The sequence below is a fragment of the Gossypium raimondii genome, chromosome 7 (assembly GCF_025698545.1).
Source record: "Gossypium raimondii isolate GPD5lz chromosome 7, ASM2569854v1, whole genome shotgun sequence".
In the NCBI taxonomy this organism is placed as follows: domain Eukaryota; kingdom Viridiplantae; phylum Streptophyta; class Magnoliopsida; order Malvales; family Malvaceae; genus Gossypium; species Gossypium raimondii.
In genome coordinates, this window is record NC_068571.1 from 35528808 (window position 1) to 35544645 (window position 15838).

Genomic DNA, 15838 nt, shown 5'->3' on the forward strand with positions numbered 1-15838 from the left:
TTTAAAAAGTAAAGAAGAGACAAAAAAGAAGCCTTTGCAATGAAACTTGATTTGGCAAAAAGGCCTATGACAAAGTGGAGTTTTTTATTATCAAACTCTTCAAAAAAAAAAAAGGTTTTTCTGAAATGTGGGTGTCACCATTCCTATCCTCATCAATGGTGCCAAAATCGGAATGGTTTAATCCGAAAAGAGGATTGCGCCAAGTCGACCCGCTCCCCCCCTTCCTTTTTCTTTTCACTGCAAATGTTTTATCCAGGTTTTTTTTTTTTTTTGAAATTTGAAAAATGCATATGATAGATAAAAATAAAAATTTGTTTTTAATAATGAAAACAAGAAAACATGTTTGATACCTATCTTTCTATGGATTACCACTTTAATAAACTTTTAAACTTCTCTGTTTGGAAATGAATCATTCCTATGCGCCGTTTAAAAGTATTCCATGATTTCTACATCAGAAAATTTACATGTAACTCTCGTCCTACAAACAAATCCAAGGCCCTACCACTTAATCCAGGTCTTGTTACACCAATTAACTGTTAGACTGTAAATCTACCCTAAGTTGTTTTTGCCCCATCATCTAACAATTCAACAGATATGCTAACTTATCTGGATGACACTCAGCAGAAGCTCCATCTGCAACCTGACTTCCAACTGGTTTGGTCCAGAACATCCAGGTACCTGTCATGATCTAAGGTATCCTTTGATCAAATACTGCAGAACATCACGGGAATGCCACTTTGCCTCATCCGCCACAATTGCAGTTGCATCATGTCCTGTATTGGTTCTACTATCTTGCAAACCTAACTTTCTCATCAGATGTTAATGTTAGTGTATATGGTTTCAAATCAATGTTAAAATTTGTCATGCATCTACACTCTGATTCTCATCAAGTAGTCCCAATTTATAATCCATGATGGGACTCTGACTTGTAACCAAATTAGTAAATAATTACTCCGTATGCAAGCACCCGTTTGCCAATGAACCTTGACGAGTTTCACTTGGTAGACTGTTTTTTAATTAACATGACATAGGGAGAGGGTGCCATGTTCTTCAGAAGATTCAGTCCCAAGTACTAACACCATTGTGCAACTCAGCCAATAGAGATTTCATCAACTCTTGTGGCCATCATATTCGGACAGACAGGAGGGATCGTTTTACGGCAGACATGACACCTAAATCCAATCATCTTGCTTTTGTTCTCTGAATTAAGCCCATAAGCATCTCCATGAAACCATTCTGCATAAATTAATTGACAGGAATATCATGAAAAAGTAAAAAGGAGGAAAAATTTTCAAGCATCAGTAGTCAATGTCTATAATAATAGGCAGTAACCTACAGTGAACTGATATAAAAATGCTGAAAATTAATTACCTTCACAAATTTCACATGCGATATAGTTTGAATTAGATGCATATCCTGATTCACAACAAAGAAAACATCTGGGTGGATCAGGGGAGGCAATCTTATGCTCGGAAGGATCAAAAACCATTTTTCTTTGAAATTGCATCACCCGCTCATCATTTGGCTTACTAGACAACTGAAGACCATTAAGCCAGTAACTATGGTAAGCCCTTGTCCTCTTCCTCTGCCAAGTAATTTCCTTTATCTTCTTAGTTGCTTTCTTCTTTGACTTCTTTTTGCCTTTCTTGCACCTACCAGGCTTTTTCTTTTGCAAAGAAATGTATTTTATTTTCCTAGGTGATCGGCGCAGTGGCACAGCAGCAGCACCCTTTTTATCCTTCCGTGAACGCAGTGACATTCGAACTGCCAGTGATTTTTCATTGGCCCTATTACCTTTTTGTGGCAATTTCCTTGCAGTTTTTGTGATTGTCTTCTGCCCCTTTGTGTCGCCCTTACGTTTCATGATATTTCCCCCTTTTTTAACATTGACATTTGACTTGTCACCTAAGCAGCGATGACATGTATACGCACACTTAGCAATGATAGCACCAGCAGACTTTCTAACATGCCTCTTATGAAAAAACCCTGAAATTATATCAACCTAATTAGAAATGTGAAATATATGTAAAGAAAAGCACCTGTGGAGTTAGAAGCTCATTAAAGCAATACCATCAAGCAAGCAGAGCATCACTTTGTAAAAATAAAAACAAATTGAATACACTTTAATATAGAAGAGCACCACTTACCCTTACAATACTGACAGCAGACAGCTTCCCTGCCAATTTGATAATAAAAAAAGAAAAGAAAACAAAAACAATAAACATAGTTAATTAAATGAAATAGTTAAGGAACAACGACCCATTAAGTATAAGGCCATTAACTATGAAAATGCGTATGCTTGAACATCTATTTAAACCAAAAACTGGTCTCTAGTTCATAAAAAAACTTCATCACTTAACTTTAAAGTTTTCAATCACTTCTCCGTGAAGGGTTTATCACTTCCCTTTGCTAGCCACTTCTCTTATTAGTGCTTACATAAGAGTTTGTTATTATCTTGTAAACGTATAAGATTTATCAACACCAAGGGAAAAAATTTCAAAAAGTCAATTCTGTTATTATGCTCTAAAAACTGGCACAACCTAGTTTTTAAGTTCCTTTCTATTTTCAGTCTTAGTTATTAGCAAATTTTGAAAATAAAGTACTGACATCTCAAATGATAGGAAATCTTAGAAATAACAATTTTGCTAATTCTTTCTTCCAATACCATGGAACTAAAAACTATTAGAAATGATAGAGCACTCAAAAAGTAATAGAATGATTGTTTCTACCTGATGAGGACATCTTTGTTACAGTGCCCACACTGATAATACTCTGTACTTTCAGCTTTAGAGAAGAGATAGGAGAACCCCTTTTTCTTTGATGACTCCTTTGCCATCCTACTGATCTCAGAAGTTTTATCAGAAACCATCTTATTAGAATTCCGGGCAATTCTCCTCTCTTCAAAACTTTTCACAAGATGCAAAGGCACATAAGATTCATTCAACCAATATTTCTTTCTTTCACTTGAAGATTCTTCAACAACAGTCCCATATCTTTTGACAATTTCAGGGATGATTCTCCTCTTCCCAAAATCAAGAAGATACTTCACCACATCTGTCTCTATGGATTTTCGGCGCACAACACATTTCTTGAATAGTCTAATTGATTTCTTAAAGTCCTTAGGTAAGGTAGGGAGAGCATGTGTGTTTGCAACGTCATCCCACCTAATGTTTGAACCAAGTTCTCTTACCTGAAAATAGAACATATGAAAATTAAGCCAGCATTCAAAAGATTCACCAATTCATGAGTACTTTGAACATATTATAAACTGCATCTTGTAGGGTCAATTGTAAAATATTATAAACTGCCTTGCGTCCATTTGAGACATATGGCTTAATGACGGAACCGCAGTTAACAAAAATCAAATAAAAACAATACACAGATACTATAACTAAATAGCATTTGCTTTGCACGCATATCTAGCATGTGCAAGATAAGGTGGAAATACACACGACAATGGGTGAATTAGCCATATATGCTGATTTTTAACCAAAATTACCGGATTAGGCATATTTTGGAGAGGGTGTGAAAAAGCTGGATGCGTTTTCAGCGGATTTTGCATGAAAACGCTTCCAGCTGGACGCGCTTTTCTGCTGAGTCAGCAAAGCACGTCAAGCTGGACGAAATTCCGGGTCCCAAATTCTCCCATTGTCAACCCCCTCCAAAATTGCCCCTCACCCCGGAATTTGTCAGATATCCCGGGATTCCCAGGATAATATTTTCAGATATATGCATGCTTTTTCTTCCTTTATGGGTAAGCAAAAAATTTGATTCAAAAAATAAAAAAAGTTTCGAATTATTCGAGTTAACTTGAATAAGTAATTCAAGTTTCGAGTTTTAATCAAGTTGAATTTTACAATTCGAATAACAAATTTGTGTAAATACCCTTTTGGCCCTTGTCAATTTTGAAAATGAACAATTTGGTTTCTCAACAAAATTAAAAAAAAATTACACAGGTAATTTTAAAATTTTCAAAATAATTTTAAAATTCAAAATATTTATAAAATCCAAAATTTATATTTTTAACAAATATAGAAATTATAAAAAAATCCTAAAGAATATAAAAAAATGTTAAAAAGTAAAAAAATCTAAAAAAAACCTAAACAAAAACCCTAAACCGGTCAGGGAGAGAAAATAAGGAAAACGCTTCCAGCTGGACGCGCTTTGCTGACTGAGCAGGAAAGCATGTCCAGCTGGACGCGTTTTCGCACTCTCTCCAAAACCAGCGTATTCCGGTAAATTTCAAAAATCAAGCCTAATCCGGTATTTTTGGTTAAAAATCAGCATATATGTGTGTTTCACCCCAAGACAACATCTAAAGTTGGATCCTATTGGACCCCAAGGAAAAACTAAAAATTTCTCAAATAGCCAGACCTTTCCCTGCCAGTTAATTCCAGTTATTTCTAACGAAGGGGCTTTTTCTTACATTTTTAAAATAAAATGAAATTCAAAATGAAATTAAAGAAAGATAAGTTTTGGCCCGTTTTCCTATAATCTATAATATAGAAAAAATTCGCTAAACTTATCGCACAAACTTTTCATTGATCTATTTTTTTTCATTGGGATTCAATCCAAATCATGATGTCATTTTCTTGTTCCTGAATGGGTTTCATCAATTTTTTATTCAATTTTTTTAGGTTTATGCTCTACTCCGAGTAAAGATCCACCCTATTTTGATTTGCGCATATAGGACAAATGACCCAATACCACATCTTTTTGCTATGATTTCATTTCCTTTTTTATTTTAATTTAATTCCTTTTTCTTTCATGTTTTCCGCCAAATATTCAACGTATCTAAAAAAAACCTAAACAAAAACCCTAAACCGGTCAGGGAGAGAAAATAGGGAAAACGCTTCCAGCTGGACGCTTTCACACTCTCTCAAAACCAGCTTATTCCGGTAAATTTCAAAAATCAAGCCTAATCCGGTATTTTTGGTTAAAAATCAGCATATATGGGTATTTCACCCCAAGACAACATCTAAAGTTGGATCCTATTGGACCCCAAGGAAAAACTAAAAATTTCTCGAATAGCCAGACCTTTCCCTGCCAGTTAATTCCAGTTATGTGTCTAACTTTTCAGATTCTAATTGCAGCGAAGCAGGCACCCAAATTTGGTGAGGTATATTCCTTGAAATATAACTTTCCCATGGGTATCGCATTATCACAATTTATAGGAATTTTATTCTCACAAATGGGAAAGTAACAAGGCAAATTCTTTACAAAATTGCCTTTGGGGATATTTCTCTCTTCAACCCAGCCAACATTTTCCTTATGTTCACCTCTCAAAATCCCCAAATCCTGATTCCTCCATCTACTGCATCTCATCTTTGCAAAAAACATTGCCAGTAAACACATCATTTTTATTCTTTCCCTCTTCACTTGAAGCTTTTGCTCTCTCTAATATACATCTAAAATGGAACATCAACCACCATTCTCTTCCTCCCAAAACAACCAAAAATCATCATATAGCTCCAATTAAAAGTTAAATGCAGCAACTGTTAACAAAAACAAAGACCCAAAGTTCCCCTCTTTTACCAAAATTCCCCAAGAAAACCGACAAAGAAGCCCGAGAAATCCCCTTCTACCAAAATTCTATCTTCAAACCATTTTTCCCAATCAAAGATTTTAATCAAGATTTTTTTTTAAATAAAATAAAACAAGGAAATGAACACTTCTTTTCTTTTAATGGGAAAGTTTTAATAATTCATTAAATGCATTAAATTATTATAAATAGGCTCGTGAGAAAGAAATTAATATTTGAATGAAAGAGAAAGAAATTAAGCAACAGGATATTGCGCCTAGAATTAGCGCAGTTAATTGGCATTAATTACAAAATAATAGTAAAATTGCATCAAGATGGAAGTTAGCCTATCATTTCTTTACAATTCAATCAACATACACAGCAGGATGATTGGCATCAACATTCCATCCACTTTTCATGCCAGTACTCTCTATTACAAAAAAGACATGAGGACATTTAGAAGTCATACCTGGAAAGCGAGTTGTTCTATACTAGTTGATGACTCAACAGCAGCTCGCCATGCAATAGATCTGCTTCTCTTTGCAAAATCTGAACTCTCGGGATAGAGTATGCCAGGTATCTTTTTGCCTCCACCTGCAGAATTTCAACTTTAAAGAAATTCAGAATCATTATTCATTTTTTAAGTAACAATATCAACCAGAAAACATAGAAGAAAAAAGGAAAAGTGCAGACCTTGCCTAGCAGCCTTAGAAACCAAAGAGCAGGGTAAAACCTTCCAATTGAACAACTGACGAGAAACCCTACCACCTCTCCACCAACAAATACTTGGCCCTACAGCAGGATTAGAAGTAGGGTTACTCTCATTATCATTGCAGCTGCCCCTTTTTCTTGCAATACCATGCTTTGCAGATCCACGACTTGAAGCAATCACAACATGAGAAGCTGAACCCATAATGACAGCAGAATCCACATGTTTCATCCAGTCTGTTGAAAGAGCAAGATGATGCAGATTTGCCTCTAACTGTACAGCCATTATGAGATTAATAATATCAGAAAATATAGAGAATATGCTCCAAGTAGTATAACCTACATCATTGACCAAAGGTATATGCTTGAAGCGATTATAGTTGATAGATGACTAGTATCTAGCTTAAGCAAGCAATGAAAAGCTGAGGTGGTAAAAGCTTAGCATAACCAAACTAACTCATCTAACCTTCTAAAACACTGAGTGAACCAGATAAGAATTCACTGAAAAATTCGACCAATCAAACTTGATCCTAGCCCAAACTCCAAAATTATTTGAACCTGATAAATATTTACTTTCGCATAATGATATGAAAAAGTTTGTGGAAACCCAAATGTCCAGGCCAACCTAAGGCAACCCAATTTAGCGCTAAAATATCAATGATCTTAATGAAAAAAATGTCCACAGAAGCCAAAAAGAAACACAAACTGACCTAACCATTGCTTCCACGAAATAACAGTTCTGAAAAAATTTTCATTTTGCAACAATCAGCGTTATGCGTGTGCAAGCGCATGGAAGTTTGAAAGAGGTTAAGTTAGACTTAGCAGTAACATAAAAGACAGAAGGGTTATAGGTTCAGTTAGATCTTAGAGCCATATATAATCTACTATGTTGAAGCCCTAAAAACCATAGTGAAAAAGCTTCTAAGTTTTGGAGAAAATACTTACCGTTAGCAATAAATGCTTAACAGATGCAATACCAGATGCGTTGAGAATGCTTTTATGCCAGATCTTCATGTATTGCAGATTCAGCCATGGACCCGAAAGAAGTCCACTCAAGCGGTTTTCAATGGAAAATATATGATATATGACATCTATAACATGGCCCTTTTGTTCCATCTTTTGCTATGATTTCATTTCCTTTTTATTTTAATTTAATTCCTTTTCTTTCATGTTTTCCGCCAAATATTCAACGTATCTAAAAAAAACCTAAACAAAAACCCTAAACCGGTCAGGGAGAGAAAATAGGGAAAACGCTTCCAGCTGGACGCGTTTTCACACTCTCTCCAAAACCAGCTTATTCCGGTAAATTTCAAAAATCAAGCCTAATCCGGTATTTTTGGTTAAAAATCAGCATATATGGGTATTTCACCCCAAGACAACATCTAAAGTTGGATCCTATTGGACCCCAAGGAAAAACTAAAAATTTCTCGAATAGCCAGACCTTTCCCTGCCAGTTAATTCCAGTTATGTGTCTAACTTTTCAGATTCTAATTGCAGCGAAGCAGGCACCCAAATTTGGTGAGGTATATTCCTTGAAATATAACTTTCCCATGGGTATCGCATTATCACAATTTATAGGAATTTTATTCTCACAAATGGGAAAGTAACAAGGCAAATTCTTTACAAAATTGCCTTTGGGGATATTTCTCTTCAACCCAGCCAACATTTTCCTTATGTTCACCTCTCAAAATCCCCAAATCCTGATTCCTCCATCTACTGCATCTCATCTTTGCAAAAACATTGCCAGTAAACACATCATTTTTATTCTTTCCTCTTCACTTGAAGCTTTTGCTCTCTCTAATATACATCTAAAATGGAACATCAACCACCATTCTCTTCCTCCCAAAACAACCAAAAATCATCATATAGCTCCAATTAAAAGTTAAATGCAGCAACTGTTAACAAAAACAAAGACCCAAAGTTCCCCTCTTTTACCAAAATTCCCCAAGAAAACCGACAAAGAAGCCCGAGAAATCCCCTTCTACCAAAATTCTATCTTCAAACCATTTTTCCCAATCAAAGATTTTAATCAAGATTTTTTTTTAAATAAAATAAAACAAGGAAATGAACACTTCTTTTCTTTTAATGGGAAAGTTTTAATAATTCATTAAATGCATTAAATTATTATAAATAGGCTCGTGAGAAAGAAATTAATATTTGAATGAAAGAGAAAGAAATTAAGCAACAGGATATTGCGCCTAGAATTAGCGCAGTTAATTGGCATTAATTACAAAATAATAGTAAAATTGCATCAAGATGGAAGTTAGCCTATCATTTCTTTACAATTCAATCAACATACACAGCAGGATGATTGGCATCAACATTCCATCCACTTTTCATGCCAGTACTCTCTATTACAAAAAAGACATGAGGACATTTAGAAGTCATACCTGGAAAGCGAGTTGTTCTATACTAGTTGATGACTCAACAGCAGCTCGCCATGCAATAGATCTGCTTCTCTTTGCAAAATCTGAACTCTCGGATAGAGTATGCCAGGTATCTTTTGCCTCCACCTGCAGAATTTCAACTTTAAAGAAATTCAGAATCATTATTCATTTTTAAGTAACAATATCAACCAGAAAACATAGAAGAAAAAAGGAAAAGTGCAGACCTTGCCTAGCAGCCTTAGAAACCAAAGAGCAGGGTAAAACCTTCCAATTGAACAACTGACGAGAAACCCTACCACCTCTCCACCAACAAATACTTGGCCCTACAGCAGGATTAGAAGTAGGGTTACTCTCATTATCATTGCAGCTGCCCCTTTTTCTTGCAATACCATGCTTTGCAGATCCACGACTTGAAGCAATCACAACATGAGAAGCTGAACCCATAATGACAGCAGAATCCACATGTTTCATCCAGTCTGTTGAAAGAGCAAGATGATGCAGATTTGCCTCTAACTGTACAGCCATTATGAGATTAATAATATCAGAAAATATAGAGAATATGCTCCAAGTAGTATAACCTACATCATTGACCAAAGGTATATGCTTGAAGCGATTATAGTTGATAGATGACTAGTATCTAGCTTAAGCAAGCAATGAAAAGCTGAGGTGGTAAAAGCTAGCATAACCAAACTAACTCATCTAACCTTCTAAAACACTGAGTGAACCAGATAAGAATTCACTGAAAAATTCGACCAATCAAACTTGATCCTAGCCCAAACTCCAAAATTATTTGAACCTGATAAATATTTACTTTCGCATAATGATATGAAAAAGTTTGTGGAAACCCAAATGTCCAGGCCAACCTAAGGCAACCCAATTTAGCGCTAAAATATCAATGATCTTAATGAAAAAAATGTCCACAGAAGCCAAAAAGAAACACAAACTGACCTAACCATTGCTTCCACGAAATAACAGTTCTGAAAAAATTTTCATTTTGCAACAATCAGCGTTATGCGTGTGCAAGCGCATGGAAGTTTGAAAGAGGTTAAGTTAGACTTAGCAGTAACATAAAAGACAGAAGGGTTATAGGTTCAGTTAGATCTTAGAGCCATATATAATCTACTATGTTGAAGCCCTAAAAACCATAGTGAAAAAGCTTCTAAGTTTTGGAGAAAATACTTACCGTTAGCAATAAATGCTTAACAGATGCAATACCAGATGCGTTGAGAATGCTTTTATGCCAGATCTTCATGTATTGCAGATTCAGCCATGGACCCGAAAGAAGTCCACTCAAGCGGTTTTCAATGGAAAATATATGATATATGACATCTATAACATGGCCCTTTTTGTTCCATCTTGACTGAAGGTCCACCATCTCACTTTTTGAAACTTCCGGAACACAACCCGAAGTAATTCTAAACAAGCAGTCTGTATCATCCACAGGATATCTGCAGGAGAAGCACCATCCACAATTTTCTTTGCGAGCATCTACGTATAGATTATGAATATCCGGCCAATGAAGCCTGTTAGATTTCTTCAAAATAACCTTCATCTGAATTCCAATTATCTCCTCCAGCGATTTGAGGGAATCATCATTAGTCTTTTCTGATGGCTTATGCAATAACTCTTCTACAACTAATGAGGCAGTTTGGGCAAAACTATAGTGGTTTACGTAGCCAGTCCCAGGCAGCAATTGTGAAGCATCACCTCTTTTTGCATTTAGAACACGTGGAGTTTGTTGAGATGCTAACTTTGTCTTGCTTTCTTGCCTGGCATCTAAATCATTAGATATTAAAGAACTATCTTCAAGAGTTGAGCACTTTCCTGGAATCTCAGATTGGTTTGAGACCTCAACAGATCCCTGTTTCTGAAAGTTAAGAAAGACCGAACCCATTTGCATTGTCTCAGCTGACCCTTCAGAACTCATATACGGGATTTCTGTTCCAGTCACCAAATCCAACATGTTAGTGGACTCTGCAACCTCAATATCACGATGACCAGAAATTTCAGCAACTTCCTTCTCTTCAGGTTTTCCGCCATCAGCGGTCTCGTTCCTTATCACACATATTTCTGCAGAAGACACAAGTGGCAGGGATGAGCTAACAGTAGGAATTTTCACCTTTCTATGTGTCCCTGAACAAGCAGAATGCAGAGAATCAAAGTTATTACTAGCACCATTTGAGCCTACAGCTACATCCCACTGCTTGCAAATTGCTTCTATTATATCACCATACTGGAATGAAGATTTTAGCACATCAAGTACAAAGATGAGGTCATCTCTATGGTAGTAATTTGATGGGCATTCAGCATCAAATGAATCTAATCTGCAAGTTTAACAATACAATATCAGTAACAACAAAAGTAACAACAAATAGCAAGTCATTTACCCTGACATAAGTAAACTTTTGTCCCCATATTTTATTAGATGAAGGAAATAAATGATTGGATCCTGCTTAAGACACAATGGAGTCTGAGATAAACAAAGATTGGGGAAAATAAATGCCAACACATTCAGAAATGGACACAACAGAGGCAGAAACTAAATCATTTGGAGCAATAGACCAGAACATCTCAAATTCTATTAAGACCCGATAAAAAACTCCCCCATCAAATTAGTTTATTAGAAAGAAATATATTTCATCATGAACAACATGAAACTCTAACTGGTAACTGTTTTTGGACATGTGCATATGTGTATAAAATCTAGCATTTGTTGTTCACAAATTATATTACTGTAAGTCACAAACTCTTCTAGTTGCCTTCTTCCAGTCTTGTGATTCATAAAAGTTTAAAATCTAGGATAAGAAGCTAGGTTTTCCATTTTTATTTTCAGCAACCTCTCTAGTATAAGTATATATGCATATAAGTGCGCGTATGCATATATTTTTGAAAAATATTATATATAAGGTGTGGTATTATAATTCAAACAGAAATATGTAACAAAATTTTGGGTGAAAAACTGTGTAACAATATCATTCATAAAGAATGATGATTAAAATATAGAAGCATGCTAACCATCAATCAGCAAATCTTATATTTACACCAGCAATTCCCAAAAAGAGCATAATCAAGTCAAATAAAATGATTCTTCTATATGCCAAGGCAACATGAAATGTCATAATTGTTGGGGATGGCTGCTAAAGGCCGTGTCAGTGATGCATCCATATCACATATCATAACTAACTACACCCTTATGTTGATAATGACAAGAAGATTCCATGGTTCAAGGATCAACTTAAAAAAATAAAAATAAAAATTCATTCAAGTTATTGCCTTACAATAGAGTTAATAACAGTTACTAATAACTGCTAAACAGTTTATTAGAGACGAGATTTTGTGCACTCTTCTCATCATTAAGCCAGGAGAGAACTTCCTACTCAAAATATAGACATGCATTCATGATTCATCAACAATAACAACAATAAAGCAGTACTAGAGATCATTATCTAATAATCTATTTCTACAGGTTGAGTAAAACAAACTTACACTAACAAGTAACCAGAGCTGTTATAATATAACCGACCATGAGGATCAATGCCCAAAAGCTCTGCTCCTCTAAGTGATTTACGAGGTTTCACCCAAGGCTTCTCTCTTTCAATTGCACATTCAGGGCAGTACCAGTCACCTTCTGGCAAAAGAGCATTCACAACACCTACACATTTAGAATGGTAAGCAGCAGGACAGCCATCACAGCATATTAAACTCCCATCCATCTTACAAAGGCAGCAATCATCGCTATTCCGGTCATTAGTGTCATCAACTATCTCCTCACTAAATCCAGATCCACCTGACACGTCCTTAGTAGCTTTTCTCTTCTTGCAAATCCCATTGTTCATATCTCGACCAAAATCCATGTCAGTCTCAGATGCCAAAGACCTTCTATTAACCTCAGATCTTACAGCTTCCACCTCAATCATATCATCACACAAACACCTGAGTATTTCAACCTTAACAGATGCAGGTTGTTTATAATAGTCACATCTGAATAGTTTCAAACTAGTAAGATCAAAACCATAATCCAACCCCGAACAATGAATGAGTAGATACTCGACCATGAAAACGGGCCATGTAATAGAGTCCAAGAAACCCCAATTAAGACTCCTACATTATCAGACCAACAAGAAATATTGAACACTGATAACTGGCAAACAAAAAACAATGTTTAAAAGGCAAGGGCAAGAGAGGGAAAAGAAATGGAAAGAATAAAAATACCTTAAACATTCAGAAGCAGACTCAGAACCTTCACTAGATAGGTACACCAAATGCGTTTTCAGAGTTTGCAAAATGGAAACATGAATACAATCAAATAATGAGCTGGGAGACTGGCACTTCAGTGCAGCCACAAAATCCTCCAACTCAAAGGGACTTAAAAACAATAAAGTACTAAATGATCTCAAAAAAGCATAAATAGAAAAAATATCAAGTACGGAAATCCCATCCAAATTCAAATTCTCAGAAGATGGTGGCAGTCGCAGTTTTGGAGGAAGAACAACAGGCTCTTCAGACACTTTACGACTTGACCTAACTGGCTTCTCCACCGTTACCGCACTAACTGAAGGAGATATTGCCAAACCGGTAACATCACATGTTGTTGCAGGTGGTGGTGTGCTTGAAACATGATTTCTAGAAGACACTCTACGAGCACTTCTTCTTAACACCCTTTCTGTTGAAGAATCCAAGCCCTTCGCAAGCTTTATTCTCTTTCTCGGACCACTAGCTTGTTTGAATGAACTTCCAATATCATCTCGGCACCCATCAGTTACTGCAGTGCCAAACTCAGGGACACCCTCTAATCCAACTCCACGACAACCATCAGCATTGATAACATTTGGATCCACAACGGTGCCCTTCTCAAGGATTCCTTCAACAGACCCTAAACCTGAATGAATCTTCAATTCCTTTCTAGAAACATCCTCCGCTGCATCATTTTGCACTATTATCAGTGTTTCTTTAAGTAAGTCAGAACAAGTGCCAGATTCTCTCACTTCCACTTGCCATACACAGTTACCATCAATAGCATCTTTGTCAGTCTCCTCATCAGCCCCTAAATTCAAATCAAAACTGCATTCCTTCCCTTGGGTTTTGCAATTAAGATTGATATTATCATCCACATCGCAACTCGCATCCAAATTCAAATCAATACACCCTCTCTTCTTCACATTCTCTCCCTCAGAACAAGAAATTCCATTATCATTTAAATAATTATTACTACAACAGGTATCATTAAGATTCAAATCAAACCCAGAAGAATTCAAGTCAAACCCATTTTTCATTTCAATATCCCCATTACTATTTAAATTCAAATCCATGAGAGACCCAATTCCCTTCTCATCTAAAGCTCCACTCAGATTCCCATCAATACTATTATTATCCTTCAAATTCCCAGAAAGCCCTTCATTTAAATCAGCATTTGTATCCAAATTCACATTAGCATTACTCGCTAGGGTTTCTTTCTCTGCATTACCTGGACAAACACGAGCTTTCCTCTCAACACGGCGTCGTTTCCTGGGCCTTCCGACCCTCGGCTTCTCACGGAGAACCTCTAACTCAGGGTCGGATCTCGGCTCAAAGGCTGGGTTAGAACCGTCGTCCATGACAAGAGAAGCAACTTGATGGAAGTCGAGTTCCTCCGAATCGCCGTCCTCGTAAACGATCTCGAAAAACCCAGATGAGGAATCAAAGGACTTAACAGTGCCCGAGTGAAGACCAAATCCTTTGAACTCCTTCTTCACGGATTTGCCCACAAACTCCATTTTCTCATTTTTGCTTCTTTTTCTTAGTTTCTGCCCCCACTTTTTATGGTATTCGAAAAACTAGAATACTTGAGGAGACAAAAAGGGTGAGAAAAAGGAAGAAAATCCAGATGGGAATGTTGATTTAAATTGAAGAGTACAAGATTTGGAGGGGTTTTAAAGAGAAAGCACGAAGAAATGATTTTAAGCCTGGGTTTGAATTACAGGTTGCAATGGGTTTAGGAACACGAACAAAAGAGAAAGAGAGAGAAATCAAATATATATTTTCTCTTTTGTGGGGAGTAAATGAGGAAATGGAGTCTCTTTCAAGAGACAAGAGAGAAAAGTGGTGCGGTGGAGTTGGGAAGGAAGTAGGCTCTTCAAATACTTCAACTAAGTTTTAATTGTTAATCCAATCCAAATGTTAATAATTTTGAGTAGTTAATTCAATTTTTATATATTAAATAAATATAAACACAATAACAATATTAATTTAAAATTATTATAATCAACACTACATTAAAAATAAAAAAAATGGAGACTTAATTGATGAAATGAAAAAATTCGAAAAAGTTAAAGAAAAATAGATTATGGGAAGAAAAAAAATTAAGGTTTCTTTCTTTTATTTTTCCTTTTATTTATTTATTTAGTTTAAAATATATAAATCTATTCTGATTTTAAGCTCATTTTAATAATTTGTATAAATCAAATTAATTTAAAGCTCATTCTTTAATTTTTATATTTTGAGCTTATATAATAAATTGGGTCTATAATACTTTGTTATTAATAATTTTAATTAATCAATTAATTGGTTAATTATCTAATGTCAAATTGAAGTAACAGTTAATCAAAATTTCAAAAATTATTAATTAATCATTGGTTGAATTAGATTATGTAGTTGATCGATTAAATAAAATAATTTGATTTAGTCGGTTAATTCGTTAAAACAAAATTATGGGGTTTTTACGAAATAATATAAAAATAAAAATTACCAAAATGTTATAACTTTTTTTATTTACCAAAATATTTAAAAAAACAAAAAAACAAAAAAAAACACGAATCGATTTGACAACTCCTAGGTGGAGGGAAGCGTGTTGGCGGCACCAAACAAGGGAAGCGGGTTGGCGGCACGGTGGAGGAACCAGTTGGCGGCACTAGTCCCGCCAACCAGATTAGCGGCACTACTCGTGTTATAAACACGAACTCATCAAATTGAAACAAGAAAATCAAGAAAAGAAAAGAAAGAAGAGGTGATGCGGAAAAAAGAGGTGTTTGTTTAATAAATGCCCTAACCGAAACTTTCATGTTGGACAGTCGTCCGGATCGGGTCTTAATTGACCTAATATTGTAAAATTTTTATGTGTAATGATAAAAAAGTATACAAATGATTATGATTACATTGTATCCAAATTAAGTTATAAAATAGTATATGGCGTTTGGAATTATTAATATCATATCGAAAATGGAGGCATATAACCTTAAATTAAGCT

At 35.5% G+C, this 15838-nt stretch overlaps 1 protein-coding gene across 3 annotated transcripts; it reads right to left on the minus strand.

Annotated features, from left to right (window-relative positions):
- Positions 1 to 340: 340 nt before the first annotated feature.
- On the minus strand, positions 341 to 14721 carry LOC105794065 (DDT domain-containing protein PTM-like). Of its 3 annotated transcripts, none has more exons than XM_052633993.1 (10): positions 12829 to 14721; positions 12103 to 12717; positions 10792 to 10940; positions 9800 to 10686; positions 6215 to 6503; positions 5991 to 6115; positions 2730 to 3190; positions 2148 to 2176; positions 1372 to 1986; positions 341 to 1236 (listed from the first exon to the last, which is right to left on the minus strand). In XM_052633993.1, the coding sequence occupies exons 1-10, from the start codon at positions 14367 to 14369 to the stop codon at positions 1091 to 1093; spliced, it is 4857 nt and encodes a 1618-aa protein (XP_052489953.1). In that variant the 5' UTR covers positions 14370 to 14721; the 3' UTR covers positions 341 to 1090. The 3 variants fall into 3 exon arrangements, with proteins under 3 accessions (XP_052489953.1, XP_052489952.1, XP_052489951.1); XM_052633992.1 differs by having other exon boundaries at positions 10786 to 10940; XM_052633991.1 differs by having other exon boundaries at positions 9800 to 10940.
- Positions 14722 to 15838: the final 1117 nt, after the last annotated feature.